This window comes from Xiphophorus couchianus, chromosome 10 (genome assembly GCF_001444195.1).
Source record: "Xiphophorus couchianus chromosome 10, X_couchianus-1.0, whole genome shotgun sequence".
Taxonomy (NCBI): domain Eukaryota; kingdom Metazoa; phylum Chordata; class Actinopteri; order Cyprinodontiformes; family Poeciliidae; genus Xiphophorus; species Xiphophorus couchianus.
The window spans coordinates 6224523-6238679 of record NC_040237.1 but is presented as its reverse complement, the minus strand read 5'-3'; the positions used below and the strand labels follow the sequence as shown (position 1 = coordinate 6238679).

Sequence of the window (14157 nt, the reverse complement as noted above, 5' to 3'; positions counted from 1 at the left end):
AAAAATATTCATAAAAATATCTAACAAACTGGTTACACTTAAAACACCTTAGAAAACATGGTTGATGTTGCCCTCTATGAGCAGACCATAAATGTCTTTGATTTATTGTAGAAAGCAGACGTTCCCAGAAATTTAATACATATTCACTCTGACAGCAACAAAGCAAATTGCTTCATCCTTCTGCAGGTTCCTTGAAGTGTGAAACTTGAAGGAAGAGTAGCTCTTTTGAAGGCAGGTAGAAGGCGTTGCAGGCCTGAGAGGTGCTGGAAAGGGCATGTCCAAACAGACTTTAGTCCCTGAGTGATGGGCCACGGGAAAAGGTAACGGGACACCTTGGCCTTGCCCTGATGTCAATACAGTCATGTGAATCCCAGCTGTGAGCGCGGAAGAAGGTCCAGGAGACAATAGCAGGATCTGTTTGAGCTTTCACAGAATCAACAAGCTTTGTTGCTGTCACTGCAATTTGTTAGCAGAGAATGTTTGTTTCTACCTTTGAAAAGAAATAAGATGTGAAGTTTCACTTTATCTCTTATTGCAGATGTTTTAAGCTGGAAAGGTAAAGATCCAATGTAGGACAGAAATATCTTTTCAAAGGTCCAATCTGATTAGAATAGGTAGGTTTGCTGTAGTTTCCTACAGTTGGATTTGATAAAGATGTTCCAGAAGCCTGATATCAGCTTTAATAAACGAGGTCTGATTGTTGTCCTGCTGGAAAACTCAAATGCATCCAACTTCTAGCCAAGACAGACAAAAACATGGATCCAGTTCTCTGCCTATATTCTTCCACTCATTTTGTCCTTATAAACATCAGCCCCACAGCATGATGCCACCACCTCCATGCTTAGCAGTTGGCACAACATTCAAAAGTTTATAGGGCTCGCCCTTGACTCCTGCAAACATTCTTCTTGTCATTGGCAGGTTTGAGTCTTGGTGGTTCCTGGACTTGTTTTCTCCCAAAACAATATGTTTTGGATTGAAATGGTATTTTAAGCTTAAATAGCTTCACTGATAGACAAACTCCTTTCTGTGCAGCTTGCACACAGCAATAGTCTTTTTGTAACTTCCAGTTGGTTGGAAGCATCTTTTTTATCTGTCACTGTTTGTAAATGCTGCTTATGTGTCAGATTTACAAATGTACCAGAAGCATGGCAATGCAAAGGTTCTGGATGGAACAAAAAAAAAAAACTGTAATAACATTTTTAACACATCAAAATCTATGTAATTAGTTAATCAAAATTAACTTGTTAAAGTCCCGAGCCTGCATTATATATACATATAAAGGGTCATTGGATGTTTGCACACTCTCATTGTTAGCATGAATTAATTTTGGGGGCTTTTAAAGATTTACTAGGATTAAAAGCAAGAATCGAGTTCACAAGTTTAAATTCAATTTTCATTTTATTTAATCGACAAGTTCAAAATGATACACACGGGCTTAAATACATACAGACACCACAACTAATATTTGGCTATATCCTTTTGCAAATTGCTGAGAAAGTACATATCATTTTATGTCAAGAGTTTGTTTTAATTCTGGTTGGTTGTATAACTGTTCTTTTTACTGCAATTGGTAGGGTTCGTTCAAACTGGCTGAACAGACCCAGCAGGTTCCTCAGTGTAATCTACCAAGTCTGATAGAGACGAATAATTGTGTTTTTGGAAGGCCCAATCTGTCATGCCCAAATGGCAGAAAATGGTGGTAGGGTTCAGGAACCAGCCTAGTTTAAGCATGTCCGTCTCACCTGTCTCTGTGTCCGCAGGAAAAGGAGCTTAACATTAACATGGACTGAAAGAGTTTAGACCAAGAAAGAAGCAAATGCTCTAAAATTGATGCCTTTAAACCTTTATCTCCATGAATAATAATCATGCATTGTCAAGAAAGATCCCAGGAACTTATTGGTGCCAAAATGCAAAAAAAAAAAAAAAAAAAAAAAAAAAAGTGGCTCCTCAGGAGGATTCATGGTTTTAAACAGGTTTAATGTACAAATTTGCACTAAGAACAATGTCTAATGGAACAACTCCAAACTGTGCATGAAAAAAAATTCCCTGTTGTCACCCACCTTCACTTTAGAGGGGTAAGATGTCCTTCTTTGATGTGTTACAGTGGCTCTTTATCCAAATAATATTAATTGTGCAACGCTTGGCATAACATATTTCCATATAAAGGCTGTTCCTAGTAAACAGGGATCCAGCGATGCCTCAGCAGTGGCATTTGACAGATGTTGACTCCTTGCAATTGCATCATATCTCAGAGAGAGGGCAGCAAACATCAGTGAATACCATTACCTTGTTACTGCTTTCAATCAATTAATTTTATTTTCGTTAGAAAACAATTTTATATTAAACAGAAAAAAAACAATGGGTAGAAATTGCTTTCATCCAAAGAGATGCAAACAGATGCATGCATATTGTTGATTAGTAATATCAGCTGATGCTGATTTGACTGTTATTTTATTCTGAAAGAGATAGAAAGGTATTGCTTTGCACTAAGAACTATTGTATTGTTCATATATAAAATAAATAAGTTTTAAAGAATGTCTCATGTATATTTTATGTGAAAAATATAGAATAAAATGATTAATTTGACTTCTCACACTTTGAATTAATTAACTTAAAACTGTAATACAATCAAACATTCTGTCTAGAATGTCAAAACTGAATACAATAAATCAAATCCTGCACATTGTGCATCAAGCAAGCTGTGCATTCATTCTTTTCTGTACACCACCATGATCTGTAATAATCTATCACAGTAAGTTTTCCCAGAAAGTTGCTAGGAAACGTGAAAGTGTCACTGGCGTGATTATCACTAGTACATCATGATCTCCTTAGGAGCGTCCTCTGTGGGCCTCTCCTGTTCCCGTCTGTGGGTGTAGGCTGCGTGGTCGTACAGGTAGATGAACAAGATGGCCAGCAGAGAGAGCACCGCGTAAGGGATGAGCAGGAAATACCCAAGCCTCACCTCCAACCTTTTGTGAGTCAGCTCAACGTTGGAAATATCAGCAATGCTGGGAACCAATTCCTCTTGCATTTTGGTCAGAAGGAGGTTCAGCACGTAAATGATGATCACCAGAACAGACGAGCACGCTGCAGATAGAAAAGATTGCATTCTGCTCAACTTCACATCATCCTGATTGAATGCAGTCTATTACAAAAGTATACCTACACACTAAGTTTTTCCACGTACATAACACCACGTCTTTAATGCATCTCATGTAGGTTCTAATTTAAGTTGTAACTTTATTCATGGTTTCCCTCTGTAGGCCTTAGATCCTGTTTTAGTTTGAAAGTGTAGTTCCTGTTGCGGGCTTTACTCCATTTACTTCCTGTCTCGGTGGTATTTTCTTATTTTTGTGTTAGGGTTCGTTCTCATTGCCCAAGCATATTTTCTGGTTTCTGCTATTTTCTGATTTACTTCACTTAAAGCTAGCTTTCTTTTTTACGTTTTCTAACCACAAATGTCCCATTGATATATAATAAAATATTGTCTGCGATCTCGGTCAAAATGAGCAGCTGCAGTTTCATTCATAAATGCATTAAAAGACTAACACTGTTAACTATCACTTAGCTTTTGACAATTAAAATACCAAAAACAACAATGGATTAAAAACCTAATTAATTCTGTTCTAGCTGTCTATTAATTTAGAAGTTTTAATAAGTACCAGACCACAACCTGTAATTAACATTTACATAAACATTTCACTTCAAGATTCAACCTCCCAGCATTTATATTCACACGTTATTTTTTCCTATAATTCCTCAACTTATGTTTTCATTGCCTAAAGATTGTTATGAAAGTTTTTATGCTCTCATCTTTGGCTTGCTTCCACCTGCATTATGCTCCTCCCCACTTCCACACCACATTACGCTCATCGTCCAGCCAGTCAGCTTTGAGGTAAGACCTTGTTTTCATAGGTTTGTAGTTGTGCCAATCTCTTTCAGTTGTTAGATTGTTGATAAAACATGAAATAATCAAAGTTTAGGATCATCTTTTAATTTTATTCAGGGGTGTGAGATTAAAGAGGTGAAATACAAATGCTTGTTTGACCTATGCTGTCACACTTCTTCCACTTCACTATTATTTACTGTGAACATAAAATCGAAACAAGATCCTCAGGCTCTTGTGGTGTATGAATACTGTTGCGATGCACCTAATTGTAGCACCACTCACCGCTGATGGAGGAGCAGGTATAAATCCCGTTAGGGCCCATGTAGGTCTCGTAAGGGTTACTGACGCTGTTGTAGAATGAGATGAGGATGCTCAGGGCAGAAGTCAGGAAACAAACAGCCAGCAGGCCCACACACAGACCGTGGAGAACCAGAGGAGTTATTTCTATGGCTGACAATGCTGGAAACACTGCAGATAGACATAAAATATGAGACTGGTAGGTCCTGTAATGCATCCGTGTTTAACAAATACACAATAATCAAATTAGATTGAAACTTATTTTTGAATTGATTCTCCTTTTGAGATCTTAAACTTTTACAGAATACAGCCCTTTTTTATAGTTTGTCATCTTAAGGGATACAAGTGTTATGCAACTTATATTCCTTAATAGCCCAAGAATAATTACCTGGAAATGTTTCCTCACTGCCAAAGCTGGGGCAGGTGTTTCTTACTAAATTTCCACTGAAAAGGCCCATCGTTATTTCTGCACTTCCATTGTTGGTCCCAAATCCTTCGCAATCCATTAACGTTTTAGACCATGTCGTGGACATGGCATACCCAAGCAAACCGATAGATATGGCAGTGAGCATCGCACTCAAAAGAAAATACAGAATCTTTGTTGAAGATGGCATTTTTCTCTATTTTCCAGATGTTCTTGATAAAATCCAAGCGTCTCTTCAGGCAAACACCTCTGAAGCTTAGAAAAAGGAAAAGGAACCCTTTTTCAGTCTTCTGTGAGCACTATGCATTGGTTGGCTCTCCTGGGTGGAGTGAAATGTGGACTCAGGGGTCATAAAATCTCCTGTTTATGACTGTGACCTTTGGAGTGACAAGAGGAAAGACTGAGGTGGTTGTCATAGGAGAAACAGTTTCACCAAAACATGATAACGTCGTCACATCAGTGAAGAGCGTGTGAAATAAAGATCATATCAGCAGCCTCTATGTAATTCAGGGATTGTCTTATTTAGGAATAAGAAAAAATATGTTGTCACTTTGACTGTATATCATCAAAAAAATTAAAAAATTTTAAACTAAAATTCACTTTGAAGCTACTTTTATGGATATATGTTTCTTGTCTTGGATTCAAAGTCCTGTTCTTTATATAATCATAAAATCAGATTAATAATTTACTTTATCCTAAAAAAAAGTTACTGGAAGACTAGTGATCATTGAATCATATAAATGTGTCACTCTTGATGGCTCTAAAACCATGATTATGTGATCACAGAGGCTGTAAAGGAATAATAATAGAAGTGCAGCCATGAAGACAAACATTGAATAAAGGACATTGAAAGAGAAGAGCAATTTTCATGTTTTGTTTTGTACTTTATCCAGCAGAGAACCATCCAAGAGGAATCCTGGCAGGAAACTTAACAAAATTAGAATTTGACAGCACAAATTATGTAACATTCAGGTCAGACATTTAATTTGGCTAATTTAAGAACTGAAAAACAAAAAAAATTAATTTGAATACAAAACTTTACTAAAACATGAAGTGCATTTTTACCTTAATTTTTACTCAAACTATTTAATAACTTGAAGTAATGAGGCTTTAACCATTCTATTTTACTATAAGGTGGACTTTAGACTAGTTATGGGCAACATTTTCCGGTTCATTGGTGGAAAATAGATTTGATGATAAACTTAGTCATGATTTTTATGAGCCGCTGGTGACAACAACCATTACAACTCATATTGTAAATATAACTACGTGTCACACTGTATTTTCTTGTAGACTTTATTGTTTTATGGAAGTCATCAAGATTGTGCACCTCAATTGGAGCCTCAAACCATCACACTACCACCAATAATGTTTGACTGTAGGTATGATGGTCTTTGGTTTGTGATTTTCCCTTTGATGTCATTTCTACCCAGTCTTTTTTAAATATTTTTTTTAACCAAGGCAAGTATAGACTGTGGTATTAGAGATGTTGTTCTTGTTTTTTTTTGTGTGTGTGAGTTGGTGATTCATTGATGCCCTCTTGGATTAAATTTGGTAGGTTGGCCACTTCTGGGAAAGTTTCTTCATTGATCCATGTTTTCTCCATTTATCCATAATGGCTCTTGGTCCTTTTTCCAACATCTACTCAGAGCAGCTTGATTCAGCTCTGCTCACTTATATTGGTTTTCCACTAGTAACAGATACGTGGCACCAGCCTCCTTTTAAGTACCTTCTTCATTGGGGATCCAAGTGTACGAGTCATGGTGAAAATGTGACTTCAGAAAACAGTCAATCAATGATTGGTTACAGGGCAGAGTCACTGGTTCTATCACTCTCCTGTTCTTCTCTACCCAAAGACTTTCTTCTTTTTTGAGTCAGACATGAAGACTGGCAGACTGTTCAACATTGCTTCCATGTTCACATTGTTGTGTTTATGTTGTGTACAGATCACTTCACACTAGTTAGACTCAGGACTGCTCAGGTACATGACAATCCCACCCACTATAAATTGTAATGGAACCCCATCTGAACCATGTAGAGTTGAGTGGAGTTGAGTCACGCTGTAGAGGTACTAGTGAAAAGGGCCAAGTGTGATTCGCTGGAGTCTCATAGCCTTAGAAATTACTTTGTAACTATTTTCATGCTAGTATATGTCAATGAAATATATTCTTGAATGTTTTTCAGGGCCTGATGCATTACATTTTAAGATCTTGTAGTCTTTATGTTGTCTAGCAGATTAAGAAGATTTATAATTACACAGGTCTGATAGCAATCAGGCTTTGGTGTGCCTAACAAAAGTAAACCACAAAATGTGATTATTCACAGTCAATTCGTCAATTTAACCATGGGGCAGTGGCTTTTACATATACAGTAGGCTGGTTGGGATAGTTCTTTTTCACTTATTAAAATCCTAATACAAAAACGACATTTTGTATTTACTTTGTATTGCTTTCTAAAAACATAAAAAACTGTAAGCATTATATTCCTTTAAATAATGAGTCAAACAGATCTGACCTAAAAAGAAATATAGAAAATGGACTAAAAACACGTATGATTAATGGATCTTTATAAACAAAATAATACATTTAAGAAAAAGACATATTCAGAGGAAACATAATGTAAACAAAACAAATGCAAGACACTTCTTGGATTGAATTAGAATCAATCAGTTTGAAAAGCATAGATCTTTAGGTCAAACCCCAAATAAAATATGTAATTAAAAGATCACAATTGAGGATGAACTGGCTGGTTTTGATGTTGTAATATAGCTGTTCACCAGCAGGTGTCACCCTATCCCGGCAGCCTGGTTGTTGTAGCTGACAGGCAGCTTCTGTTGTGTTGGAGTAAATCTCTAACTCCACCTTCTCCACTGACAGGCGGCAACACTGAACCTCTGCCTCGCCTCTTCCCGACAATCTGCTCTCAGGACTTAATATTCAAAGCCATAAGGGTGAGTTGTATGTTTTGACTTCGTCTCTAAAAATCACACTGGTGTTAATTAACCTAGCAGGGAACGTCATCATTTCAGCAGCGTGTTGCTCCGTCTTACCTGTCCTTTACGCACCGCGGCAGGCAGCGGCGTGCTGAATTTTTTCTCCCTTGTGAAGCCTCCATTTCAGGTGTGTTTGTTGCTTTAATGCTTGAGTCAACCCGTCTATCGGTTTGGTTCGCCTTGTTTATATTTTTGGAACCGTTTTCCTGTCAACCTGCAGCGTCTTCAGTCATCCTGGTGCGTCAAAGTAGGTTATTGGATCAAGCTTTTGGAGTTTCTCCTGCCTGCATTCCGTATTTTCCTATTCTGTCTGTCTTTTGCCTTATTTCCAGTCAAACATGCTTGTATTCCTCATATTCTGACCCTGACTCGGGTTTTGATTGAGCTTCAGTTGAGCCACTTCCAACATGTCGGTGAGCTGCGGGTGGATTGATAGATAAGCCATGAGTTATTTCTCCTCTTTACTGCAAGAGTTAGCTGAGGATTTATGTTTTTTTTTCTTTTTCTTTTTGCTCATCATGGATGGCTGTGTGACATGTATTAATCCCTTTAGGCGTGCTCTGTAGCAGGGGAGGTCAGAGGTCAGGGGCAGCAACAGATCAGCATACTTGTTGCAGACTGCCTGCAGTGCACAACTGGATAAACAGTGAATAATGTGCCCCAAGATTCATATTTCTCTTTGCATTTTGCATGTCTCTTTGCAACATTTTCTGGAGAGTTGTATGTTAAAGCAAGCAGGCATTTAGAAAACTTTCAAATGATGCCAACTTGATGTGTGCAGGCTAAAAATTAAGACAGCTGCAGCATTTTAAAGGCTGGATTCTGGGATAAATGATGTCCCTTAGTTCACATGGCAAACTGGGAAGAGATGTTGCCTAAAAGTCTATATTTTTTAGATCTTTAGGTGCAGCGTACAACAAATGTATGCATGTTGTTTTTTTTAATCTATGCACTGTAGAGATTTTAATTGGCCAATTTGCTGGGATTCCTACATATTTTGTTTTTGTAAAGATCCAAGTCCTTTTTAACCTATGTTGAAGTAATGAAGTTTACTATGAATTTCTGGCAGATAATAATCTACACTGGTTAGTCTGGAAACTGCAAAAGCCAAAGACTCTAAGCAAGAAATGTCGGAAGGAAAATGGTTGAATAGATAGTTTATTGGATGGATAAACAGATGAATGAATTGATGTATCTTTCAGACAATGTTATGCTGTCTGTAATAGTCTGAAAATCTAAATATTTTTCTATATTCTGTTTCTATTTCTTCATACTAATTCAGGACTAGAACCTCACTTAATAAAATTGAAGATTTTTTCAGACTTTCTCCTTGATCTGCTTTGATCAGGTGGCCTGCAGGACAGAAGCTGAAAAATCTGTTAAAAGCTAAGTTTTCTGACCTTTTCAATGTAAAGTGTCCTTATTCATGTATATGACATTGATGAATTATCCTTCATTTAGTACATTATGATTTTCTTATTTTTTTCTCGTGTATTACTCCGTATTTAAATCTTATTTGAACAACCTCTGTACTCAACCCTTTCCTGCTGTTCTACTTTGAGAATTAAATACCTTGAGATGGAATGAGCTCTTTATTGTCATGCAGAGTTGCTGCTAAATTACTTTGAATAAATCTGTTAGTCAACCTGACATGGGCAATTACTGCAGATTAAACCAGGGTTGCTTTCTGAATGAGAAAATGAGAGAAGAATTCATGCTTATAATTGGCTGCGATTAAGTTGCATCGGCTCTGAAAATAAGAAATTATTGATGAGAAGCACATTTAGAGGGAGACGGACCTGACTTCTCCTCCTCAGGGCTAATATCAAAGCTGACTACTGAGCATTTTCAATTTGAATTAGCGACTTTATTATCAGTGACGGCTTGGTTTGAATATCTTCATCTTCCATTCTGTCTTCACAGTGTGTGATATTTTGGACTGAATTCTAAATTTGGTGCACCATAAATCCAAATGCACAAGCAAAACCTGATCTACAATACCTAGTAAAGGTAAAAACACACAGTGTTTAGAGGTACCAACATTTATAAAATGTGCTTTAAATGATCTACATTTAATCTTGGATACTCTATTACTGACTTCCCAAGTTAGACAACTTGAAATGGAGTTGATTTATTGTAATTAAGTCCAGAACCCACAACAGCCATGATGAAATGGCCCTATGCCACTGTCTGACATTTTGAAGCCAATTTAAGCCCTGTGTTATTTCATTATTTGTGAAACCTGGAGATAATGACACCAGACAACTCTTCAAACAGGTTCAAGGTTAATACTGTGTAACCAAATTCCCAGAAAGTTCTAAAATTGCAGGAACACAAATCTAGAAACTGATGAAAAGTATGGAATTCTGTAATGCAAGATATATAGCAACCATGATCAATACACATAGTTATTTTAATGAGTAACAATCTGAAAAGTGTGGCATGCATTTATATTCAGCCCTTTCTACTATGAAGCTCTTTCTACTATGAAGCTCTATAATTTAGTGCAAACAATTCCCTTCAGCAGTGACCTATTTACTAAACAGAGTTAATCTCTGTGTAATTTAATTTCAGAATAAGTCCAACTGTTCTGTGGTGGCATCAGAGGTTTATTAGTGAACAAACAATTTCACAAACACCAAGGAACACACCAGACAGGGCAGAGAGAAAGATGTAGAGAAGTTTAAACAGTTATAAAACAATATCTCTAATCTCTAGAACTTCGAACAGAGGACTATTCAATCCATCGTCTAAAAACAGATCGTATGCATGCAAAGCTAAAGAGGCACAGGCTTCCACATTAACTAATAATTAGCCAGGAGATTATGCACAGAGTTAAATACTAACAGTCCTGGAAGAAACCCTGTTAAAGGCTGTCAAAGATTTCGCCTTCCGGCTGGTAAACAATCCTAAACCCAGAGTCAGAACTATAATGCAGCAGTTTAAATCAAAGCATTTCTATGTCAATCTAGTCAAAATTCAGATAAAAATTTTTTTGACTGGTTTAATTGAGAGAATTATTAGGCAAAGATGCTCTCTGTCCATTCTGACCAACGGAGCTACTTTTTCCACGAGACAGATGTTTAGGTCTGTAGATATGCAAAGCTGGTAAAGATATAACCCCAAAACTTAATAATTATGAATCCACACAAACATAATTGTTTAGAAAACAAAAGTTTTATTTTCCTTCAACTTCACAATTCGACATCACTTTGTGTTAATCTTTTGCATAAAGTTGGAACAAAAGACATGAAATTCTGTAGTTTGTGGTTCATAAAACTGCTGCATTTATTTGAATGTAATTTATCTACTTCCCGCTCGTTGCCTTGGGAGTAAGAATATCTGTTGTAACCGTTATGTGCAGTGAAACGTTTTCCCTGGGTGGGCCAATTTATCAGATACATAAAGAAGTTTAGGTGAGGTTTGTTTGCACCAGATGGTGTTTCATCTCCTAATAAAACAGAGCTGCTAGCTAACTTCATCTTACATTTAATTACTCTGTAACACTTGCAAGATGTCTGCCCTCTGTTTTCTTTCCCCCCTGTTATAAACTGTAAAATGGTATATTGGAAAGCCTGTGAAGTGGATGCTGTCTGAGTGTGGGCGTGCTGGGTGAAACAAACATGCTGCATGTGGCGACTGATAAAATCCTCTGTGAGCTTTGGGAGGAACTAGTTGTGCAAACCTGGAGTGTCTGACAGCTTGCTGGATATTAAGCTCAAGCTAACAGCCCTGTAGTTTATCCCACATCTTCCCTACTCTATTGTAATACCCTGAAATACTTGGATTCTTCTTCTGAGCCGTCCTGGTGCGTCGAATCAAAGCGCTTTGCTGCAAATGGATGAACGGTTTCTCATCCCTAAAATTAATTGGTGTTAATTTTAGGGATGAGCCCTGCCAGAACAAGCACTTATCATCTACCAGTGAGAATGATGTCAGTCGGCATCAAAACAGGCTGGTTAAGACAGGAGTGGGTGTTATTAGGCAGGGTTCCTGTGCAATGTTGTGAAAATGTTTCTCTACACAGAATATAGTGGAATATCCCCAGAATATGCCACTATAAAGTTCATCCATCGATCATTTATCCTTCCTTCCTTCATTTTATCCATCTATCACTTATTCATAAATCCTTCCTTCCATCCATCATGTATTCACCCATTCACCCATCCATACATCATTTATTGATTCTTCATTCCTTTCTTTTCTTCCTACCTTTCATTCATCCTTCCTTCTTTTCTTCCAACATTTATTCATTCTTTCTTCCAACCATAATTTATCCATCCTTCTTTCAATCCATTCATCATTTCTTCATCCATCCATCCATTTATGTTTATATAATTTATTTATTCTTCTTTATTTCCATCCATCCATTATCCTTCCATCATTTATTCATTAATCCATCTTATTTTTCCTTCTTTCCATCCATCCATCAATCAATCAACCCATACATCCGTCCATCCGTCAGTCAGTCAGTCTGTTATCTATTATCAATCTATCCAGTCCATTTATTGATCCTCAGCTACTGCAGCTATAGAGATCACTGTGTGAGTGGAAGACTCTTTATTCATCCTTCCTCTGTATTATTCTTCTTTTTACTCAAGCTTTGAAATTAAAGCCTGAAAATATCAAAAATAAATTCATCTATTAAAAATATTTCTACAATTTGGCTTAAAAACAACTTAGGTCACTAGAAATTGCACTCTGGGAAAGTAAGGGAGTTTGACATTGAAGCTGTAGGATCCTTGGTTACAGTGAGGTAAATGCTGTTTGTATTTGTGCTTTATTAGCAGAAGCATGCACATTAAGCTGCAGTGTGTTGCAACCGGAGATTTCTTTCTACTTGCGGGTGGTGCTGCAGAAGGCAAACCCTGCAGTCTGTGTTTGGATTTTGGCATCATGTTGAAATGATTTAATAACGATGGAAAAAAAAAAAAGAATTGTTTATGCCATACAGAGAAACGAGATTAGAGTCTAACCCCTCACTTTTAGCTGGAAAGGGCATCAGCTTTTCCAATTCCGAGTAACTGGAAGGGGAGTCACCTGAGATCTGGTGTGCATAGTGTGGGATGTTATTTGTTTTAATAAAGAATGAAGTGGGAACTGGAATCAAAACGAAACCTTGGAAAGCAGAATATGAGCACTGCAGTGGTGCGCTTGCATCCTGCTTGGAGGAATTTCTGGGGAATCAGAAACCCCTTGAAGCCACCCACAGAGCGCTCAGTGACAGAGCGGCTGCATCATTCAACATGTGGACAGTTTACAGCTGTGCAAACTGCTACAGTACCTGCCGTGTCTCCCTTCGTCCCACTCATCCGTCCTCGCTGTCTGATCTGTTCCACCCCAGGCTGACACTTGAGGGAAGTGAGACACTCAGTAGTTTTATTACCAGCTGACCTCATACAAAGCCCTTTAAATAGATCAGAACAGTGTGTCCAATTTGGTTTTACTTTTTTCTAATTTGTTGGCGAGGTTTCTGTCACATTGAACCCTGCGGGGGCCCATGCCATCTGTTGCAGGGCCCCTTTTCCTTCCTGTAGCTGCTGAGTTTTTTATGACTCTTACTGGACATCTTGAATGATCCGTCTTTGAGAATCCTTTAAGAAAGAAGTACTCATCAGACAATAGAGAAGAATGTAACTTTATAAACTGATATTTGAAACTGTTTGAATTTGGACTTGTATCAAATAGATCGCTGAAAAATGGAGTAAAAGAAAAACAATATGGATTCTCGATCAGTTTAGCCGAGTGCAGTAGAAGTGGATGACATGATTGGCTCTTGGAAGGATTTAGTCAGAGATGCATAAACCACTAATGTGTACTTTAGTGCACATTTTTATTTTTTAAAAAAGGTTGCAATTAATTAATTTAATTTATTAAATTAGATTATTTTCATTTTTAGAAAGTACGGACTTTTTTCCCCCCACCAATACACTATGGTTTCCATAGTTTAGAGGGTTCTATTCTTCGTTTTAGTTATACCTTGAATTCAAATCAACTCTTTGTTAGTTGATTTGACTATTAGGCCCAGACTCAGATATTTTTTTGATTCAAAAATAATACCATCAGGTTAATAGAATACTGTCGTATGACAATCGTCGAAATAATATGAGGATAAAGTGTTACCAGAATAAAGTTTAAATTTTATGAGAACTCCCAACGTGAAAAATAACAAAACATTTAAATGAGGAATGTTGAACACCTTGTAAAGTTATACTTTGGTATATGGTTTACAGACTATACTTGATTTTTTTTTTTCATTTTTACATATCAGTTTCAAATTATTATCAGTAGCAGGATTTTTGAAACAATCATGCAAACAGCTGTCTATTTGGGAGAAAGAACCACGCAAACTGACCTGGACATGTCTTGCTTTTTTCTCTTTAAATCAACTTTTTCTTGCCATTTGAAGATGTTTTTTCTGGTAAAATTGCTTATTTTTTCCTGATAATATTATAATCTAATATAATATTCTCAAAATTAAAGAACATTTCTCATAGCTCTCTAATTCTTTTTAAGAAAAGAAAGCAAGTAAAAAGCAAATTAATTAAAAATGGA

At 37.0% G+C, this 14157-nt stretch overlaps 2 protein-coding genes across 5 annotated transcripts in view; one reads left to right on the top strand and one right to left on the bottom strand.

Moving 5' to 3' along the window:
- Positions 1-1379: 1379 nt before the first annotated feature.
- Positions 1380-4954, bottom strand: clrn3 (clarin 3). Its single transcript, XM_028029132.1, has 3 exons — positions 4575-4954; positions 4172-4357; positions 1380-3087 (listed from the first exon to the last, which is right to left on the bottom strand). Exons 1-3 carry the CDS (start codon positions 4798-4800, stop codon positions 2810-2812), a joined length of 690 nt encoding a protein of 229 aa, XP_027884933.1. The 5' UTR covers positions 4801-4954; the 3' UTR covers positions 1380-2809.
- A 2491-nt stretch (positions 4955-7445) lies between these two features.
- LOC114152066 (receptor-type tyrosine-protein phosphatase epsilon-like) overlaps positions 7446-14157 on the top strand; it is a 68256-nt gene continuing 61544 nt past the window's right edge. For 2 of the 4 annotated variants that reach the window (XM_028029756.1, XM_028029753.1), the window contains exon 1: positions 7446-7560. The gene's annotated coding sequence lies outside the window, so the exon portion shown is untranslated. The other 2 variants (XM_028029754.1, XM_028029755.1) reach the window with 2 other exon arrangements.

Coding starts and splice junctions, on each gene's coding strand:
- clrn3 (XM_028029132.1), bottom strand. CDS start 4,800: ATGCCATCTTCAACAAAGATTCTGTATTTTCTTTTGAGTGCGATGCTC. Junction 4,358..4,574: donor CAGTGAGGAAACATTTCCAG/GTAATTATTCTT, acceptor GTCTATCTGCAG/TGTTTCCAGCATTGTCAGCC. Junction 3,088..4,171: donor TACCTGCTCCTCCATCAGCG/GTGAGTGGTGCT, acceptor TTCTATCTGCAG/CGTGCTCGTCTGTTCTGGTG.